Here is a 19026-nt window from a genome sequence, read left to right on the forward strand (position 1 = left end):
CCAAACACCTCCTAAAAATGAGTCTGGCTTGGACCAGACCTAACAAATAATGAAGCTCGCAAGATGGTAATTGAGCCCGGAGCTTAGTAGCACCGAAGTTCATAGAATGAGGACTGAGGAGGATATGGCAGCAGTTTTTACCGTTGACTCCAATTACACTACATTAATATAATGAGTTAAACAATTTTTTTTTTTTTTTACAAAAAAGAAGCCAAAAAGCTGAAATGCCGTGCAAAATATGACCAGCTTTAGCATTTGCAGCTTGGTATATTTATAAAAATGAACACTTTGACGAGTGAAAAAAATTACATTTCACAAAACACGCGTGCTTTCCACCATGAACTAATCCTAAACATAGATGAAAAATGTAAAAAAGTCCTAAACCATGGTTTGGACCAGATATTTGTCAAATAGCTGGAAAAATGATCAAACTGAGATTTGGGCCAAAACCATGATTTCCAAAACAGCAAAACGAATTTGCTTCTGGGCAAAATTTTGAGGACCGTTGTGTGATGATAATGGCTGTCAGAGAATATATGACAAAAAACACCTCATGTTCAATTATTCAATTACAAGCTTCCTTTTGCCTTCGATGCTTTGGTCCTCTAGAAGTGCTTTAATAATATATTATTCAATTAATAATATGTGACAAAATAGTTATTTTTCTATAAACGTATTTAATCTTATATTTTATAAATATATACACATATTAATTATTTATTAATTATATTTTCTTATATATTATTAATTATGTTGGTAAAAAATATATTGTAAAATTTATCTTTTATATAATTATCATATTAACTTATTTTTTTTAGTAATTTGTATATATAAAAAGTACTTTTGATAACAACTATCTAAATACTATTACTTTATCAAAATCATCTTTCCACAAAATCTATTCTTCCAAAATCTATTTTTAAAAATAACTTTTTTTTCAAAAACTATTCTCCAAACCATGATTTGGTTTTATCCAAACACCCCGTAGTTATTGTTCTTACTGCGTTAAAGGCCTCTTTGCCAACAAATCTTTTTGGTAATTTTTCATGAACAAATTATTTCATACTCCCATACCTCAAAACAAAGAACAGGCCAAAAAAAAAAAAAAAGCCAAGGACTTCTTCCAATGTAGCTGCTATTTTGTATAGCTTGACTAGAAAATTAAAAAGTTTATGACGAATCAACTACCATAAGTGCATCGAAGCAAATCCTCTCAGTAGCTCATTTCTCCTTTTTCCCTCAAAATCTTTATATACCGTCCGTCCAATCTATCTAAGGGCTTATAAAATAACATGTCATTAATATTTAAAATCGTATTTGAACCATCCTGGAATTTCATATTCTACAGAATCTAAATCTGTCGCCTTCACAAATAATTTTTTCATCAAAGTTCCAATCCCTTCCTCAACGCAAAAAGGGAGTCACCTTACACCTGTTCCTCTACATCTCAGCCCTCCTTTTCCATCCATCTCTTCCTCCTAATCTCCCGATAGCTCTTTCACTTGGATTGGACGACCTTCCCCTTTCACTGTTCCGTCATGCGGCAGGAGTGAGAGAAGTAACAGCTCTGCTATAATTAAGAAAATACCCCACCAATCCTACTGTACAAAACAAAAAGAAATTTCTTGCATTTAAAAACTTCAGTTATCGTAGAAACTTAACGAAGTTAAGTGGAAACTCCACCCCACTAAGAAAAACTGAAGCTTTAAAACATCAAATGATACGAAACCGGGTGAAAATCTCCCTTTTTAATGCTGAGAAGGTAAGCAGGTGGAAATTGAGGACTTTTACCCTTTAATGCTTTAGATTTCGTGGTTGAGACATCTGAAGTGTTTGCCAATAACGCATAAGGTTCTATGATTGCAAGGTCTCCTTGTCTAGATCGAGCCCAGAGGTTTTGGGAATTTGATTAGAGTTTGAACAGCTTCTCATAGAGTTGGTCTCTCCACTACTTGCTCTTCCACACAAAACACTACCATTTTAACCGACGCACGACCTCGTGAAGGGGTACAAATGATAGTTTAGGATGAAGAATTTTAACAACTTTCTTCCTTCTTCGAATCCGTCATTTTCCTAACCCATTGAACAATGCCTACCCACAACCAATTCTCCAATTGGTTTCCTTCAATGATGTGGGTAACGAAGATATCTGACCATGAGTAATAGGAATTTTGCTAGCAGATGAAATTCATTGGACATCTAGGATTACGGTGAGATGAATGGTTCTTATATGATTTCAAATACTTCATGGCGCGTCACGTTGTGAGTCCCAGGATGGATTGGACGGATGAGAAGAGAAGATTATGAGAGAAGAGGAGAAAAGCGCTACCCAGAGGATCTGCTTCCTAAATGCACAATACAAGACACAAATATTGGGGGAGAGTGAGGCCTCCTTGGTGTATGTTTGTATGATATGACTGGACTCGGTCGTATCTTTATGAAATTTAGCTGGCACTGTTCACATAGTGGCTTGCGCAGGTCGCTCACATGCACTACATTGAAGGATCAAATAAAAAATTCAGTCTAATGATATTAAATAATTTATTTACTTTTTTTTTTAAACACAACGTAGTGACTAGTGAGTTTTAATCCTTTATGGAGATGTAACGAGTGTGTAAACAGAAAAGATATTAAAAAAATTAAATATCCGTTCTGTCTAAAAGAAATTAAAATATAGCTGAAATTATCATTACGGAAACATGTACAATAATCCTGAGATTGGTATGCGGAAAACTGAAAAAAAATTAATAAATCAATTTAAAAATTTTTAAAAATGAGGTTGTGAAATTTTAAGAAAAAGATGATGTAAAATAAAAGAAAAAACTAATTAAAATTTTTAATCCTTCTTTAAATTTTTAAATCAAACTAATTAAAAATTTTTCTCTCCTATCAAACATGTTTAAAAAAAGTCAAAAATAAAAAATGTACAATAATTTGATGAACTAATCGATTAATTCTATTGATGAAAGTAGATCTAATTAACTTATCAAAATAACTTGAAAATAGATTATTTTAAATATATCCACATATCTCGAGCTTCTTGCAACAATTTTCTTATAATTAAGAAATGAAAATATCAATCGGAAAAAAGATAAGAAATGAAAATAACCTTTTTCCCCTAATGCGCCCTCAGATTTGCTCAAAATTATCCAGACTTTTCTATCATGTATGTTTGAGATATGTCATCATTCATCAGGGATCCTTTATTTAGCTGGCTATTCATGTTCAAGAATCTATGGGTTAGTTGAATAAAATCATCACTTTCCACTTAAAAGAAAAGAAAATAGAATCTCCAGGTTTAGGCGTTAGAGTGCAAATTTGCGAAGGCAGAATTTAATAATGTATTTTTTTTTTGATAAACAGAATTTAATCATGTATTAATTATTCATTAATTATTAATTTAACGTCCCGTTGAAGTCAAGCGTGAAGTGAGTCCAAAAAAAAAAAGAAAAAGAAGTCAAGCGTGAAGGGTTCACTAATTCATGCGCCACTAGCTGGCCCACGTTCAAATAAGGAAATAACAAGCGCGGAGTATTTTGGTGTCTGAATGACGTCTCGCACGAATGTTTGTAAACGATGCCGTTCTCTCTCCACGCAACCAAAGCAGCCTCATCCTCCTCCTTTCTGTTTCGTCTAGGTTGCTAAGGAATCTTCAATTAATATTTGAGTTTCGAATGTATACTGTATAGTTCCAAATTTGGAAGAAGTCTCAACAGTCAGCACTGGCTAGGCTGGGCGGGAAGAGCTCAGGGTTCTAAAGACCAAGGCTATGGCGGAAAAAAAGAACCGGTGGAGTTGGGACTTGGGCGGATTCGAGCCATGGAAGTCGTCGCCTCCGCCTTCATTTGGCTGTGATGATCAGGTACCTACTTCACCGTTGACGAGGAGGTACTCCATCTCGACGTCCTCGGTTATTCCGCGTTCCGAGCTCTCCAGACTCTCCATGGTCTCCAAGGTTCAGCGATTAAGAGATAAAGTCAAGGTAATGTGTCTTCTTTCGGTGTTCAGAGCATCATTCTTCTCTCTCTTGTTTACAAATGACGCCTTAAGTTTAGTGAGAGGTTTCTGTTGTTCCTACTTCAATGCCAGTGTTCTTATGGCAGTGCTTGTATTCATGAGATGTGGTGGTTGTCAATGATTATAAGAGGAGACCGCCGGGTTCGTATATATGATTACTACGGTGAGGAATTTGGACTGCATGCTGAGAGTTAGTTTTAGCTTTACCTACCATTTGGTGCGATGTATTATCTGGGTAATATGTGGTTCCGCATCAATTAAATTATTCTGAGAAAATAGTTTGCATGGGATGGCATGGACTTCTGAGACGGTGCCACTTGCAGTTGTAAGCTAACAGTGTTGGGCAGCGGGATGTGGAAGGTAGACAGTAAGGAGTGAGGAGATTCTCTGCCTTCAATTCTCATGGAATGCTTAATAAAGTCAGTGCCATAGCATTTTGTCTGCAATACTAGGTGCTGACTTCTTTCAGCGATTGCATGTGCCTATCAGATTCAGTGACGCATTCACTTTTATTTATTTGTTTGTTAATTTCACTTGTTTAAGGCGAATGACTAGGTTCTTTCGAAACCACTTAATGTTAGTACGTAAAACCTTGTTGGAGGTGGAAGTTATGATAAACTACAAAAAAATTTTCTTTCTTGGGAGTTAGTCTTGTGCTGACTAGAAGAGGTTGCTATTGAATGTCTTTGTGCTATCAAAATGTTTCAAATCATATTGCTTTGAGCTATTGTTTTGACACGTGTCTGGGAAGATCTTTTGTGGATCATGCTGTATTTAAGCCTATTTTAACAATCATATCAGATATTTTGGACAGCTTGCTAGAGAAGACTACTTGCAGTTAAGACAAGAAATGAGTGAACTTCAGGAATATTCAAATGCTAAGCTTGATCGAGTTACACGATATCTTAGTGTTCTTGCTGGGAAATCCCGCAGGCTAGGTAAGAATTTATTGGCCACAACTAAAGTTTTGTGGCAGATACACAGAAGGATTTAGGATTTATTGTTATTCCTGTAAACTCTTGTGTTTGATTTGGTCATTTGATTTCAGCGGCTGCATTAAGTTGTTAAAAGTTTTGTTGGGAATCTTTTTTCCCCCTCCTAAATGGTTATGAATTCTGATGTTATGCGTAAATAAACGTGGTGGTCTAATCTCTAAAAACACTTTTTTGGTCCTTATGCGGAGGAAGTCATGTGAAAATTTGAGGGTCTTACATTGATTTCATCTGTTCTTGGAGAAGCTTTTCTACTGATGTTTTTCAGTAAATCTTTTATTTTGTGTTCTTTATGTCAATATTAGATCAAGCCACCCTTGAGACCGAAGCAAGAATATCTCCGTTGATAAATGAGAAGAGGAGATTGTTCAATGACTTATTGACAGCCAAAGGTAATTGCTACCCAGGAGTTGTCGTTTATTAGTTGTGGCTTGTCTATATTTACCTTTTCTTTGTGAGACTGATTTTACTTTTCATGGTATCATATACGTCATCTGGAACTTAAGTCAAGAGGATGATGGGACCTATTTACAAATATATAACTTCACTCAGCTGAAAGTATATGCTTAACTATAACATGGATACTAATAGCATTATTTGCAGGAAATATTCGTATATTTTGCCGTGCAAGACCTTTGTTTGAGTATGAAGGCCCCTCAGTTGTTGAATTTCCAGATGACTGTACCATGCGGGTAAATACTGGTGATGAATCCTTGTCCAACTCCAAGAAAGATTTTGAATTTGATCAAGTTTATGGACCTCACGTTGGACAAGGTGGTATTGTCTTTTTTTATGTTACTATTATTTTTGTCTGCGAACATTGTTGAAGGAGTGTTTTTTGCGTAGTTAACCTTTTTAGTTTTGTTTGCAGCTGAATTGTTCAGTGATGTTCAGCCGCTGGTTCAGTCTGCTTTGGATGGATATAATGTTTCATTATTTGCTTATGGACAGACCCATTCTGGAAAGACACACACGATGGTTGTTTTTTCTTTCTTTCTTCCTTTCACTCAGTCTCTGTGCAGATCACTATCCCTCTGTTTTAAAATAAAAAGAGCTGGATGAGGATCTTGAATAAATATTGACTTAACAGTTGTTGTGACCATTAAATGAGAATTTTTTTTTCCCCTTACCAACACGTTTACTTCTTGATACAATGATGTTTGGCATGACAAATTGCTTATTTGATGTCATTCTTCTTTTGCAGGAAGGATCTAGCTATGATCGAGGTTTATATGCTCGTTGTTTTGAGGAATTGTTTGATTTAGCCAACTCTGATTCTACTTGCACTTCTCAATATGAATTCTCTGTTACTGTTTTTGAGCTTTATAATGAACAGGTTTCTTTCTCTTGTCACTTTGGGATCTGCTCCCTTTCTTTCTTTCTCTCTTTGTTTTCTGTCTTTTTATTGCTTAAAATGTGGTTTGGTTCTTTTGATGTTTTTCCTTTGAGATAGGATTGTAAGGCTGTCATGGTTTGTTCTTATGTGCTTGCAGACAAGGGATCTGCTTTTGGAGGTGGGGAAAAGCACGTCCAAGCTTTGCTTAGGATCGATGGAATGTTCTGTTGAATTGGTGCAGGAAAAAGTTAATAATCCTCTGGCGTTTTCTAGGGTTTTGAAAGCCGCATTTCTGAGTCGTGGAAATGATGTGTTGAAGTTTAATGTCTCTCATTTGTATGGTCCAAGTTCCCTTACCACATTATCAGTGATTGTATCATACTGTAGCTTTATTTTTTCTGCTCTACATTGCACGATAAGCATCTATATAACTTATCTTCACCGACATAACTGTTGGCAATAGTGCAATAATATAAACAAAGGCTTTCTTGCTCTTTTACCATCTTTATCTATTACTGTTCAATGCAGACAAGTTAAACTTGGAGCAAAACTTGTGTGAATTTTTGGTCTATTGGTCCTAATCTACCTTATTAAATATTTTTGGCTTTGATTTTTTTTGTTTTTTAATTAGACTGAACCAATTAGTCAATTTCTCAGGACATAATTGCCAGGTGTGGGACTTGAGTTCTCCAGGGGAAGTTTGGGATTCTATTGTGAAATTTATATGGACTTTGGGCTCTCCAACCTCTGAATTAGTGATTGTGGGTGTGATTTTCTCAGAAGTTTGTATCAATTGGCATTAAATCTTTCCACTGTTTCCAGCCAGTAGCCGCAGTTGTGCTAGTAGAGGATGTTGGTTTTGCAACATTAGCCCAAGGCTAGAAACTAGCACGAAACCAGTTTGTCTATTTACATGGACTCTATAACTATTAAGCATGGTTGGATGTTAGGAGCCGTTGTAGGGTATAGGACTTGAGTCAGCCATGGGGAATAGGGGATTCTAATATCGGAGTTATGTGGACCTTGGGCTCTTCAAATCCTACGAGCTGGTTTTTAGGTCATGGTTCCGCCAAAAGTCTGGGTAAATTGGTATCCCATTGCACTTAGAAGTAATCAACTATTTATATGAACAAGATTCAGTGAAGCGCTACTAAAGAAAATATAGAATGCAGCAGTAGAACAATGTAAAGCAAACTTGAAATGGGAAAAATGAGTGTAATAAAGTCAAATGCCAGGCCTTTTACTTGCTTGGTATCTCTCTCCAAGACCCAAGTATTTTCCGTTATCCTGATCTGGCCAGCCCCTCTCCTTCTTCTCCAATTTTACCTCCCACAGAGTTAGCCTCTCCTGTCTATCTTCTACGTGTTCCATATTTCCATCCTTGCTGTCAAGTTTAGTTACATAATCTCTTATGCCACCTACCTTTCTCTTACTAACCTGATTATATTTTCTAGAGTATACTTTAACCACTGGGATCCATTGGGTATTGATGAAATCAGCTGAGCAATTGATGACTTAGCTTCAAGTTCTTATTCCACTAATTGAATGATACATATAGGGAAGAAAAATATGCGATAAGATAAAACCTAGAATCTAAAATCTAATCTAGGATAAAATCAGATTATATCTGATAGAGTTCAAACAACTTAAATTAAAATAAAACATTAATCAACTCATAAACAATAAATAACAAACTAACTAATGGGCCTTCCCAAATGGGCTTGGGCTCAAGTCTTCATCTTTCAACGGGTATCCTTCCTCTGCTGCATGTTTTTGGTTTTATTTAATATGGTGATATGAATAATCTGAGTTTGTACATTTCAAGTACATTTGAACTGGATCATTTTCTTGAATTCATCAAGGTGTTATGGATTTGATGTTCCCAATATAATTTATTGAGGCTGGTTAATTTTACTTTTATGTTTTAATTTGCCTACCTGTCTTCACTCTTACTTTAAGGACCACGGTATCCTCTTCTCTCATTTCTCATTAATTCACGAGACATGATATCATTTTTTGGGTTTAAAAAAAAAAAAAGCTTAAACAAAACTAATTATTTGTATTGTTGAAAGCCTGGATCTTGGTATTGACTAGAAGCAGTTTTTGTATTTGAGTACACAAAGGTTGTAACCTAGTCTCCAACCCTTTTATAATTTTATTGTGAGTGGTTAGGCTAATTCAGTCATGTGGATTTCATGTCTTGCCTTGACAGGATTGTCACCATACACATATTATATAACAATTTGATCACTGGTGAAAACTCATACAGCAAGCTTTCTTTGGTTGACTTGGCTGGAAGTGAAGGTTTAATAACAGAAGATGATAGTGGGGAACGTGTGACAGATTTGCTTCATGTTATGAAGTCACTTTCAGCGTATGTCTCTCTGGTTTTTTTCGCCCATGTCTCCCTTTTTTTTTTTTTTTTTTTTAACGTGAATTCAGCATCATGTTTTAGTTCATTAGTGTTCTTTTCATTATTTGTCTGCTTGAAACTCAACCAGGGGAATGTCCAGCCTGTTGTTTGCTGTGTCAATGCAGTCTGAGGTTTCTTTTATTTTATCTTTAGATATTTTGTGGTTTCTTCATTTTCTTTAGTTGGTGTTATTTTTAGTTGGTTAACATTGTCCTTTAATTTTGGCCCCAAAAAAAGAAAAAGAAAAACAGTGTCCTTTAATATCTCTTATGCTGCTTGGGAAATCATTACTGCAAATATTTGGTTGTCAATAACCAGTTGTTTTCCTCTTGTGGCAATAGAAGGCATTGCTCTATTGCTTTTTATCCACAAAACTGAAAATCAGTTCTAACATTGATCTTCCTCTTCTCTCTGTTCCTATGTGCTTATCTGTCGAAATTGTCGTTAAAGTTATCTCTGTATTTTTGTGTAGAAAATTCTTAGCATATTCTGTATATTAACATGTTGCTGCAGTTTGGGTGATGTTTTGTTTTCTTTGACGTCAAAGAAGGACGTTATTCCATATGAAAATTCAGTGCTGACAAAATTGCTTGCTGACTCACTTGGTATTAATCTTCTCCTTTCTTCTGTTACATATAATCTTATGGTGGCGTCTGTGGGCTATGTATGCATATGTCTGAGCAATTTGACAAAACGTTGTTTAAACGGAACAAGAAATGTTCGTTTGTAATTGTTATGATGCCAATGCATTCACTTTTACATGGCCTTTTCATGCGAATGAACTGTCAAGCCAACATATAATTATTTTGCCTTGTTCCTGTTATCCATAGTATTCTTGTGACGAGATTAATTTTAAAATCAATCCACATTGTGGGGTTAAGATAATTCTGTAAATACTAAATTTTTAACCATTGTTTTAAGTGAAGTAATTTTTTTTGGGACAAATAAAAGCTAGACTCTGGATCATCCAGAATTTATACTGTGGAACTTGCATCTTCCATTCCATCATGAAGATATACTTTTTAGCCTGATTATGCCGCTGCTGTGCCAGTAAACTGTGGACTATATTAACCAAAATTTCCCGTATTCCTATCCTTTGTATTGTGGACAATCTCGGGTATAAATTTGAACGAGCATTGACAAGATTTACTTGTAGTTATCACCAATAATTATGTTATGGTTGCCATTTTCCTTTGCTGTTTGTCAGAGTGGTTCCAGATACAATATTTCTTTTTCCTTTTTTTTTTTTTTCACGTGCATCTTCTTTTATTATGCAGGTGGGAGTTCAAAAACTCTCATGATTGTAAACGTGTGTCCAAATCTTTCAAATGTATCTGAAACTTTATCATCTCTCAATTTCTCTGCTAGAGCTCGAAATTCTGTATTAAGCCTGGGAAATCGAGATACAATTAAGAAGTGGAGAGATACTGTAAGTTCTTTGACCCTTTTCCTTCTTTGGAAATAGATTTTAAGTTCCACTTGTTTGCCATATTCGATTTGTTCTACGTTCGTCAGTTTGAGGATTTGTGGTGGCAATTAAAATACTACTTTTTGAAGTTGAACTCTTGTAACTTCATGTTGATAGGCTAGCTGTCACGTGGTCTGGTCCCAATTTGCACTTATTAAGACTTGAACTTGGATTTGCTTGAATAGAACATAGAAAGTAGCGTACATACATAATGTAGGAGCAATTCATATCTGGTCTGGCATTGATCAATCTGACATGGTCCTTCATAATGACAATTTTCTATTTCCACTACAAGCTCTGAACTTACTTTGGTGTGGTTACTGCAGGCAAATGATGCACGCAAAGAGTTGTATGAGAAGGAGAAAGAAATCCATGATCTGAAGCATGAGGGACTGGGGCTTAAGCAATCAATTAAAGATGCAAATGATCAGTGTGTCTTACTATTCAATGAAGTACAGAAAGCATGGAAGATTTCTTCTGTATTTCAGACTGAATTAAAGGTGGTTTGGGACAATTTAAGAATTCTATATAGTGACAGCTTACTTATTGATTTGATAAATTTGTTTACTCTGTATGGCATGATTGAATTATGTTAGTCTTTTGGGTAATTCATGTTAATTTCATGCTACACAACATTAGAAGGAGAAAATTTATGCTGCAGTTCAGTATCTCGAGTGATTATTTCACAGCCACAGCCGGAGATTTCTTCAAGGCCACTGTGTACTAAATGATATTCATTTAAACCGTCAGGATGGGTATTAATTTTTCTTCTGTCTTGATCCAGCATTTTTTTTTCCGGGTTACTCCAAAAACTCAATGAGTTATTAAGCAGGACTTTTTGGTTAACAATTTATCTAAATATTTAGTTTTTGATAGAGTACAATAGTGCTGTGCGATTTATATAGCTGACCCCACCTAGTGGGATAAGGCTTGTAGTCACTACTTCAAAACCCGTGTCATATGTAATTTGTGGAGACTTGAAATCGATACTTTGCACCATGAGATATGACTTGATCCTTTGCAAAGTGTACTAACCTTGTGTTAATACTTGATTGCCAGCTCTGAACATTAGACGATGCTTAAGTACAGCTTGTTGATAAGCAATCTTATTGTTTTTATGTGCTGCAGTCAGAGCATATTATGCTAGCAGATCAGCATAAGATTGAGAGAGAACAAAATGCTCAGCTAAGAAATCAAGTTGCTCAACTGTTACAGTCAGACCAAGATAAAAAATTGCTCATCCAACAGCAAGATTCAACCATCCAAAGTTTGCAGGTTTTGCATGCCTTTTAACGCAATATTTTTTTAGTTCTTGAATTGTTTGTGAAGTCCTATTTCTTTAATATGTTAACAAGTGCTTCTATGTTCTATTTTGAAGTTAAAAATATTGATGATACAAAGAAGAATTTTATCATTTCAAGTGAGATAAATATAAAAATTAATCATTTTTAATGTTCTTGGGCTCTTTGCCTTTTATGTGATGATGAGATAGAATGGAAAGGCAAGGAGTGGAATGGCTAGTGATGTTCCGTTCCATTATGGTCTAACAAGGTAGGGGAGAGTCACTACTGGAATGGAATGTGTTATACATTAATTTTCTACAATTACCCTGAACCCCTTAAAACTAGTGCTTGATTGTGGCAATGTTTTTGTGAAAGTAATAGAATATTACTACACTGTGACCCACAAGTCCCTAGATGGAACCAAGCTTTGATACCATATAAAGCGTTTTGAGAAAGAGAATGGGATACTGTGTTGGACCATACACAGATTTCTTATATCTATAAGCAATGAAAAATATATGGGCACAATGGTGGCAAAAAAATGAGTACAAGGAACCTAGCCAAAAATGAATCTAGATGCTATACATTACTATATACAATGTAGTAATATCTAACCACTCTAACCGGAATTAACCACTTATTGATTCTATTCCTTCTTAAGTCGCTTAGTCTGGAGAAACTCAGGTTTTTGATGCCAGGGTGGTGTCTTGGATTCCTACCTTTGTCATTCCAGTTCATCCTCAATAAAAAAGCTCCCATAAACTATTTTATCCATATTGTACATTCCATTCCATCTCTTGACATCTATCCAAGCACGCCCTTAGCCTTAGATCCGTAGCCAATGAGCAATTTCTTTCTGCATGTTGCCAGGTTGTCTAAGCCTTCTCTGTTCTACATTCATGCAGGATAAGGTTAAAGCCCTTGAAAGACAGTTGCATAAAGCCATTAAATCCAGTGGCACAGGACCAGATTCTGGAACTTCATCCAATGCTAAGGCAGCTGGCGATGGTGTGGATTCTTCTGCTGCAACCAAGAGACTGGAAGAGGAACTCAAGAAACGTGATGCTCTGATTGAGGTTTGGCATATTTGACACGTGTCTGATTGTTGTAGTCTTACACTTCTGTTTGGATAATTGGTTTGCTTTTGTCTACCATTTACAGAATATGTGGTTTAGCAAGTACAAACTTACCGTAAAACCATGGCAATATGTTCTGTATTATATCTTCTAGGCACTAATTGGTTAACATATAGGAGTGCATTTTGCCTACAGTTGGACCTGTGATTCAAAGAAACAATGAAGTCTATAAAGTGTCAAAATGAAATGAGGATCGATTGTATAAATGGATGGTCAGTCTTGTGGCTTGACTGTCCCTAATTAGGGGAAATTTTCTGTGAGATGATATCATCTGTGACCTAGTCATGTATGCATAGGAAAAAATGGTGAGGATGGCTAAAACAGTGTTGGGTTGACGCTTTGGTTTGCATCTTCTAGTATCCTTTCTAGGCTGTAAATATTTGCGTACTTATGCCAATGTATATTGAAAAAGATGCAATAAGTAAGTTCTTAATTTTTTTCGATTTTAATTCTTTTAGTGCTTGATATTTTGATATGGTTACTATGGTCCTATTGTCTTCTGGTAAGAAGCATAATATGTTGTTTTGCAGAGGTTACATGAAGAAAATGAGAAATTGTTTGATAGGTTAACTGGGAAATTATCTCTGGGCGGGTCGCCTCAGGTAGACAAAATTCACTTCCTACAATAATAACTTTGGTAATTATATCAATCTGCATTATACGAAGAGGAGGATTTTTATTTTCCTGTTTCTTTTTTTAAATATTTTTAATGCATCTAATACAATATGGTCTTTTATTAAGATAATTTACAATCCTCACTCTTTCCTATATTTTTTCCACGGATTGTGCATGCATTACCTGTAACTGAAACTGAATGGTTCAAAAATGTTACATTTGATATGAAGCTGTTGATTGTTAGACTGGTTTCTTCCTGTATGGATCCAACCGGAGAGGTTGTTAATTCTTATTTTACACACGTTTGCATTGTTTCCCTTAATCAGTATCTTATGGTAGCATACCTGAGACTAATATAGATAACCAAACAAAATTGCACTTCCATGATTATTTATATTGATAATCATGCATCTGAGGTATATGTGGCGGTTCTGGCTCTTAAAATTTTTTACTTTATCTTCAGTTGTCAAGTCCGTTATCCATGGGATCAGATAATGTTCATCCTCAGGATATAGGGAGGTATAATTCTATAATACTTCTAGTAAGTCTGGCACTTCTGTTTTGTCTACAAGCATTTGATTATCTGGCTTTATTCTATTTGACTTGAAACAGGAATAAAAGCAACAAAGCTAGAGCTCAATCTGTGGATGCTCTTCCTTCACATTTGGCCACAGAAAAGAATGATGGCACAGTTGCTTTAGTAAAATCCAATCCTGAGAAAGTTAAGTCTACCCCGGCAGGTGAATATCTAACTGCTGCGCTGAATGACTTTGATCCTGATCAGTATGAAGGCCTTGCTGCTATGTCTGATGGTGCAAACAAGCTGTTGATGCTGGTATGCATAGTGATTAGTTTATGGTTTAGTTGGCTGGAACAGTTGTATTTTTAAATGTAGAAATGTTTCTTGTTTCCTTTTTATGCCCTCTTTTCCCTCCTGGGGGAGGGTCATTGTTTTCAAAATTCTGAGTTTTCATGTATTATGTCAGAGTTGTTCATCTATTTTGTGCGAAGACTTCAGAATTCTATAATCTCTTCTGATTTTTGATGACAATATAAAATGACAAGGGTGTTGGTAAAAGTTTTGTCTGACTTCTAGTGAGTTTGATTACTTTGCATCTTTATAAAGTGCCTTGAGCAAGTTCAAATAGCTGCAGCATGATGATATCCACTTCAGGCTAGGTATTTATTGGGGTTATTCTTTGCATTTTCAGGTTCTGGCTGCCGTCATCAAAGCTGGTGCCTCTAGAGAACATGAGATACTTGCTGAAATTAGGGATGCTGTTTTCTATTTTATCCGGAAAATGGAGCCAAAGAGAGTAATGGACACCATGCTTGTTTGCCGGGTCAGAATCCTGTATATAAGATCTTTGCTTGCTAAATCACCAGAGCTGCAATCCATTAAGGTGACTAACAAGCAGAGGCTGCTTCTTTTTTATGTTCTGATGTGGTTTTCACAAAGTATGTTTTTTCGGTTCTATTCAAGGGCATTCCTGATGTTAAGTTGGTAACACTTGCCCATTGATTTGGAAGGTCTTGCCAGTTGAGTGCTTCCTAGAAAAAGCTAATACTGGACAAAGTAGAAGTTCGAGCAGGGGAAGCAGTCCTGGAAGATCTCCAGTGCAGTATTTTGATGAACAAATCCAAGGATTTAAAGTGAATCTAAAGCCAGAGAAGAAATCCAAATTTTCAACTGTTGTATTGAAGATACGTGGAATTGATCAGGTAGCAGCTCTTATGATATTTTCTCTCTTTTTGCTGCACATAAAACCATACAGAATAACTCAAGGTCAATTAGACTGGAATATTAGGCTATTGAGGAAAGAAGCTGCATTCTCCTCGGACTTCTTTTGAACTCGAATACAATCAAAAGTAACTATTTTCAGTCTCAAAGTTTGATGATCTGTCATTCATTCTTGTAATTCATGATTTCTTTTTGTTCCTTATTTCTTTTTTGGCACCATACTGGCTATGATTCTTCATTGCCTGAACTTCAGGGTCCTATAGATTTGTCACTTGCTCTCTTTACAATTTTTATCGGGAAAAATGTACAGGCGACCTGGAGACAGCAGGTAACTGGTGGAAAGTTAAGGGAAATAACCGAGGAAGCCAGAAGTTTTGCAATTCGAAACAAGGCTCTTGCTGCGCTCTTTGTACATACTCCGGCAGGTGAGCTGCAGCGCCAAGTTAGGTACTGGCTTGCTGAGAACTTTGACTTTCTTTCTGTTACTGGCAATGATGCATTGGGAGGGTCAACTGGTCACTTGGAGCTTCTTTCTACTGCAATCATGGATGGTTGGATGGCTGGACTTGGCGCTGCACTGCCTCCTCAAACTGATGCTCTTGGCCAGCTTTTATTTGAATATACTAAACGTCTGTATACTTCTCAACTTCAACATTTGAAGGTATGCCTAAAGTAATATTATTCGTGATTATCTCTTCAGAAGGAGCACATAATCTGTTCTCGAATGCTTAAATAAACCTTGCTTATTTTGCGACTATCCTAAGAGATGATACATTTGAAGACATTGTCTCTTGACGTGCCTAATATATGCGCGATCCTCATGTTTCATAATCTTAGGAATAAATATTGAATTTTAGAAATTCATTTAAATCGAGATATTTAATGAAAACAGTCTGGGCATGATTCCTGAGTGACTGGTTTAGGTCTGAATTTATTTTTAATCTAGGTGTTCTCATTTTTGGGGAAAATGAAATCTTCTTTCACTGCCGTCTGACCTAAAAGCATGCTCTACATTACTAATCTTTATACTATGTTCTGTCCCTTCACTGTGAAATATTCTCCCCTGTTAAGCTACCATCTGCCTTGTTTTCTTACCTGTTTCAATGTTAGCCTTTATCTGAACCCAGTAATAGCAAAAAGTTGCTCTAATTAAATTATGAGATTATTTTCCTGTATTTTTCTACAAACCAGCCTTGAGATGTTATAATCAAGTTGCTCTGTTGCGGCCTACAAGAGATCTTCATTTAACATGGCTACTTGAATTTTTATGATTTGCTTGATTGAATTGAATGGCGTTGATGTTTATCCTTAAATGGAAAATTTAGAATTCCTGTTTCACTGGTTTCTGTATGCGCATAAGACCTGACTTTTTTGCTTCTCGAATAATGTGTTGGCTATATGTTTTTGGACATTGATTTTCAGGATATTGCTGGTACCTTGGCTGCAGAAGAGGTGGAAGATGCAGCACAAGTATTCAAGTTGCGTTCAGCTCTTGACTCCGTTGATCACAAAAGAAGAAAGGTAATATATGTTTGTTATCTTTTGGTTACCTTTAACTGTATATATTAGCTCCTATTTGCCTATAATCAAGAGTTCATCAGGAGATAAAGTATTAACTCATGCATATTCTGAATGCTTCTGGAGGCCATCTTTGTACAGTTAAAGAGGAAGATATAAAATGCAAGAATTTCCCTTTTGTTACTTTTTTGTGGCCAGAATCTGAAATCATAACTCAAGAAAACTAGAGGGCCTATATTTGCAGGTCTTCACCTCGGTAAAATTGTTGAGGAAAGAATTCACTTAGACATAAGTTCAGATCTTACTGATTGGCAGAAACAGGCAACTAAAAAAGTTTTTTGCATGCGAACCTTAGGCTCTCATTATTGAAATTCAACTTTCATCACTTGCTGATGCAGAACTCACGAAAGCAAATTATCACATGTCTGAATAGTGCTTTTTCAGTAAGATCCAAGCTTTGAAGGTTTATTATGACATTTCTGTTCTCCATTAATAATCTTGGCTTTCTTTGTATTTTTTACTGATTTTTTTCTCAATGGCAAAGAGGGAAACGTGTGAGATGATAAGATAGCATCCCATGGCTGTAGCCTGTTAGTGGTGCTTATTCTGTTGGGCTGCTAATATAGTGAGATACCTTCCTACGAATGTGGTACAAGGGGAAGTAGACAACATTACTCGAGTAATTTTCTCCCCTCCAATCCGTTTGACCTCTCAAAGAAACTCCTCTGCTAGCAGAACATTGCAAATATACAATCCATTGTTAGTGCATAAAGTTCTAGTACTTTCTTCTTTCCCAACATTCTTTTTTATTTTCTTATAACGCTTCTAGGTCTTGAAAGATTTCTCATGTCGATCTATTTGTATTTTATATCAACAAGGCGAAAAGAGTTAGCCCTCAGTCAGTGAACTTTCTATGACTACTTATCATTGAGAATGGATGTTTCATAGTATCATTTATGAATTTTGTAGTTTATAGGTGAAAACAAATGGGGAAAAAAATTCAAATGCATTTCTTTTTCTTACACATATATCATCCTCTGCGTTGCTTTTTACTCAGCAGATTTTGCAACAAATGAGAAGTGACGCTGCTTTATTGACATTGGATGATGGTGGTTCACCTATTCGAAGCCCCCCTACTGCAGCTGAAGATGCACGATTAGCATCTCTCATTTCACTTGATGGCATGTTGAAAGAAATCAAGGTTCTTACTTGCTTGTTCAAAATTATTTTTAAAATTTGAGTCTATTGTTATCAAAATTAAAGTTATTAGTTGAACAGAATATGACAAGACATTCTACACTAAATGCTGTGAGCAAAAGTAAGAAGAGAGCAATGCTTGCTTCTCTGGATGAATTAACACAACGGATGCCTTTGCTACTTGAAATTGATCATCCATGCGCAAAGGGTCTCATTGCAGGTGCTCGCCACTTGGTTGAGGTATGGAATGTTTTTACCTGTGGGGCTAGCTTGTATTTATATTTAGTGGAGGGCCATGGGTCCGATTCCCATTTTGCAAAATTTTTTGTATATAGTATTAAATTTTGATGTTATGTCCCTGAATTCCTTAAACATTTGAACTATTTGACCCATGAATTTACTACATACATACGCAACTTTTTATTATTAGACACCTGGGTCTCACCTTTCGCCAAGTACTGTGAATCCTAAATCTTTCCTCTCTTGTCTAATGAGGCAGTCGACTCCTGAAGTTGATGACAATATCCAAGATCTATCACATGCTCGCAAGCCTTCAACAGATCTGGGCTCCGGATCCGAAACTGATGTGGCACAGTGGAATGTCCTCCAATTTAATACAGGCACTTCCTCCCCATTTATAATCAAATGTGGGGCAAATTCAAGTTCAGAACTAGTCATAAAAGCCGATTCTCGAGTTCAAGAACCTAGAGGTGGTGAGATTGTGAGGGTTGCCCCTAGACCATCAATTTTGGAAAACATGAGCTTAGAGGAAATGAAACAAGTATTTGCCGAACTACCTGAGGCTCTTAGCTTGCTTGCCCTAGCAAGGACAGCGGATGGAACTCGAGCACGGTATTCTAGACTGTACAGGACCTTGGCTATGAAGGTTCCATCCCTGAAGGATCTGGTTAGAGAGCTTGAAAAGGGTGGTGTGCTGAAAGATGTTAGAACATAGCCCACAATATGGTAAGCCGATGATGAATTATAGTGCGTTGTGTTGATGTTATCTGGGTTTTGGTTGTGTGGCTTTGCGAGTCAGTCTGTCGCGTTTGCTGGATCCTGGGGAGACAATCTATGTACATTGTAAGCGTTATTCTGCCTGCGCCTGTTAGTGTTTTAGTGGTAGTTAGTTCAGTTTTGCCCGGGAGTGTAATTAAGCGGTGTATGTATTTCTCAAGCAACCTGTAAATATGTTCTGATACGAATAAGTCTGAATAGAAATTAAGTTCTCAATTACTCAAGTCAAATATCAAAAGATGATTGTCTGTACATGCTGGTTTTTGCTGATGAAAGAGCTATTTATCGCATGA

At 36.2% G+C, this 19026-nt stretch overlaps 1 protein-coding gene across 8 annotated transcripts; it reads left to right on the forward strand.

The window, feature by feature from the left end:
* Window positions 1-3648: 3648 nt before the first annotated feature.
* On the forward strand, window positions 3649-19026 carry LOC114726852 (kinesin-like protein KIN-14B). 8 transcript variants are annotated; one of them, XM_028913570.1, is made up of 24 exons: window positions 3870-3982; window positions 4104-4180; window positions 4832-4955; window positions 5315-5401; window positions 5613-5783; window positions 5881-5987; window positions 6214-6345; window positions 6503-6681; window positions 8558-8719; window positions 9272-9363; window positions 10036-10187; window positions 10553-10726; window positions 11355-11501; window positions 12415-12585; window positions 13176-13247; window positions 13724-13779; window positions 13873-14095; window positions 14472-14663; window positions 14791-14982; window positions 15255-15662; window positions 16424-16522; window positions 17580-17720; window positions 17798-17956; window positions 18216-18696. In XM_028913570.1, exons 2-24 carry the CDS (start codon window positions 4169-4171, stop codon window positions 18669-18671), a joined length of 3708 nt encoding a protein of 1235 aa, XP_028769403.1. In that variant the 5' UTR covers window positions 3870-3982; window positions 4104-4168; the 3' UTR covers window positions 18672-18696. The 8 variants fall into 8 exon arrangements, 7 of the variants coding, with proteins under 7 accessions (XP_028769401.1, XP_028769402.1, XP_028769407.1 ...); XM_028913572.1 differs by having other exon boundaries at window positions 3917-3982; window positions 4104-4469; XM_028913568.1 differs by lacking the exon at window positions 4104-4180 and having other exon boundaries at window positions 3649-3982; window positions 18216-19026.

The sequence above is a fragment of the Neltuma alba genome, unplaced genomic scaffold, assembly GCF_004799145.2.
Source record: "Neltuma alba isolate B1F8T4 unplaced genomic scaffold, ASM479914v2 tig00012407_pilon, whole genome shotgun sequence".
In the NCBI taxonomy this organism is placed as follows: domain Eukaryota; kingdom Viridiplantae; phylum Streptophyta; class Magnoliopsida; order Fabales; family Fabaceae; genus Neltuma; species Neltuma alba.

What these genes read in the sequence shown, in the direction of transcription:
- LOC114726852 (XM_028913568.1), top strand. Translation starts at nt 3,770, where the DNA reads ATGGCGGAAAAAAAGAACCGGTGGAGTTGGGACTTGGGCGGATTCGAG. An exon ending in ATTGCTTGCTGACTCACTTG is followed by an intron (nt 9,364 to 10,035) that starts GTATTAATCTTC and finishes TTTATTATGCAG; the next exon opens with GTGGGAGTTCAAAAACTCTC. An exon ending in AACGTGATGCTCTGATTGAG is followed by an intron (nt 12,586 to 13,175) that starts GTTTGGCATATT and finishes GTTGTTTTGCAG; the next exon opens with AGGTTACATGAAGAAAATGA.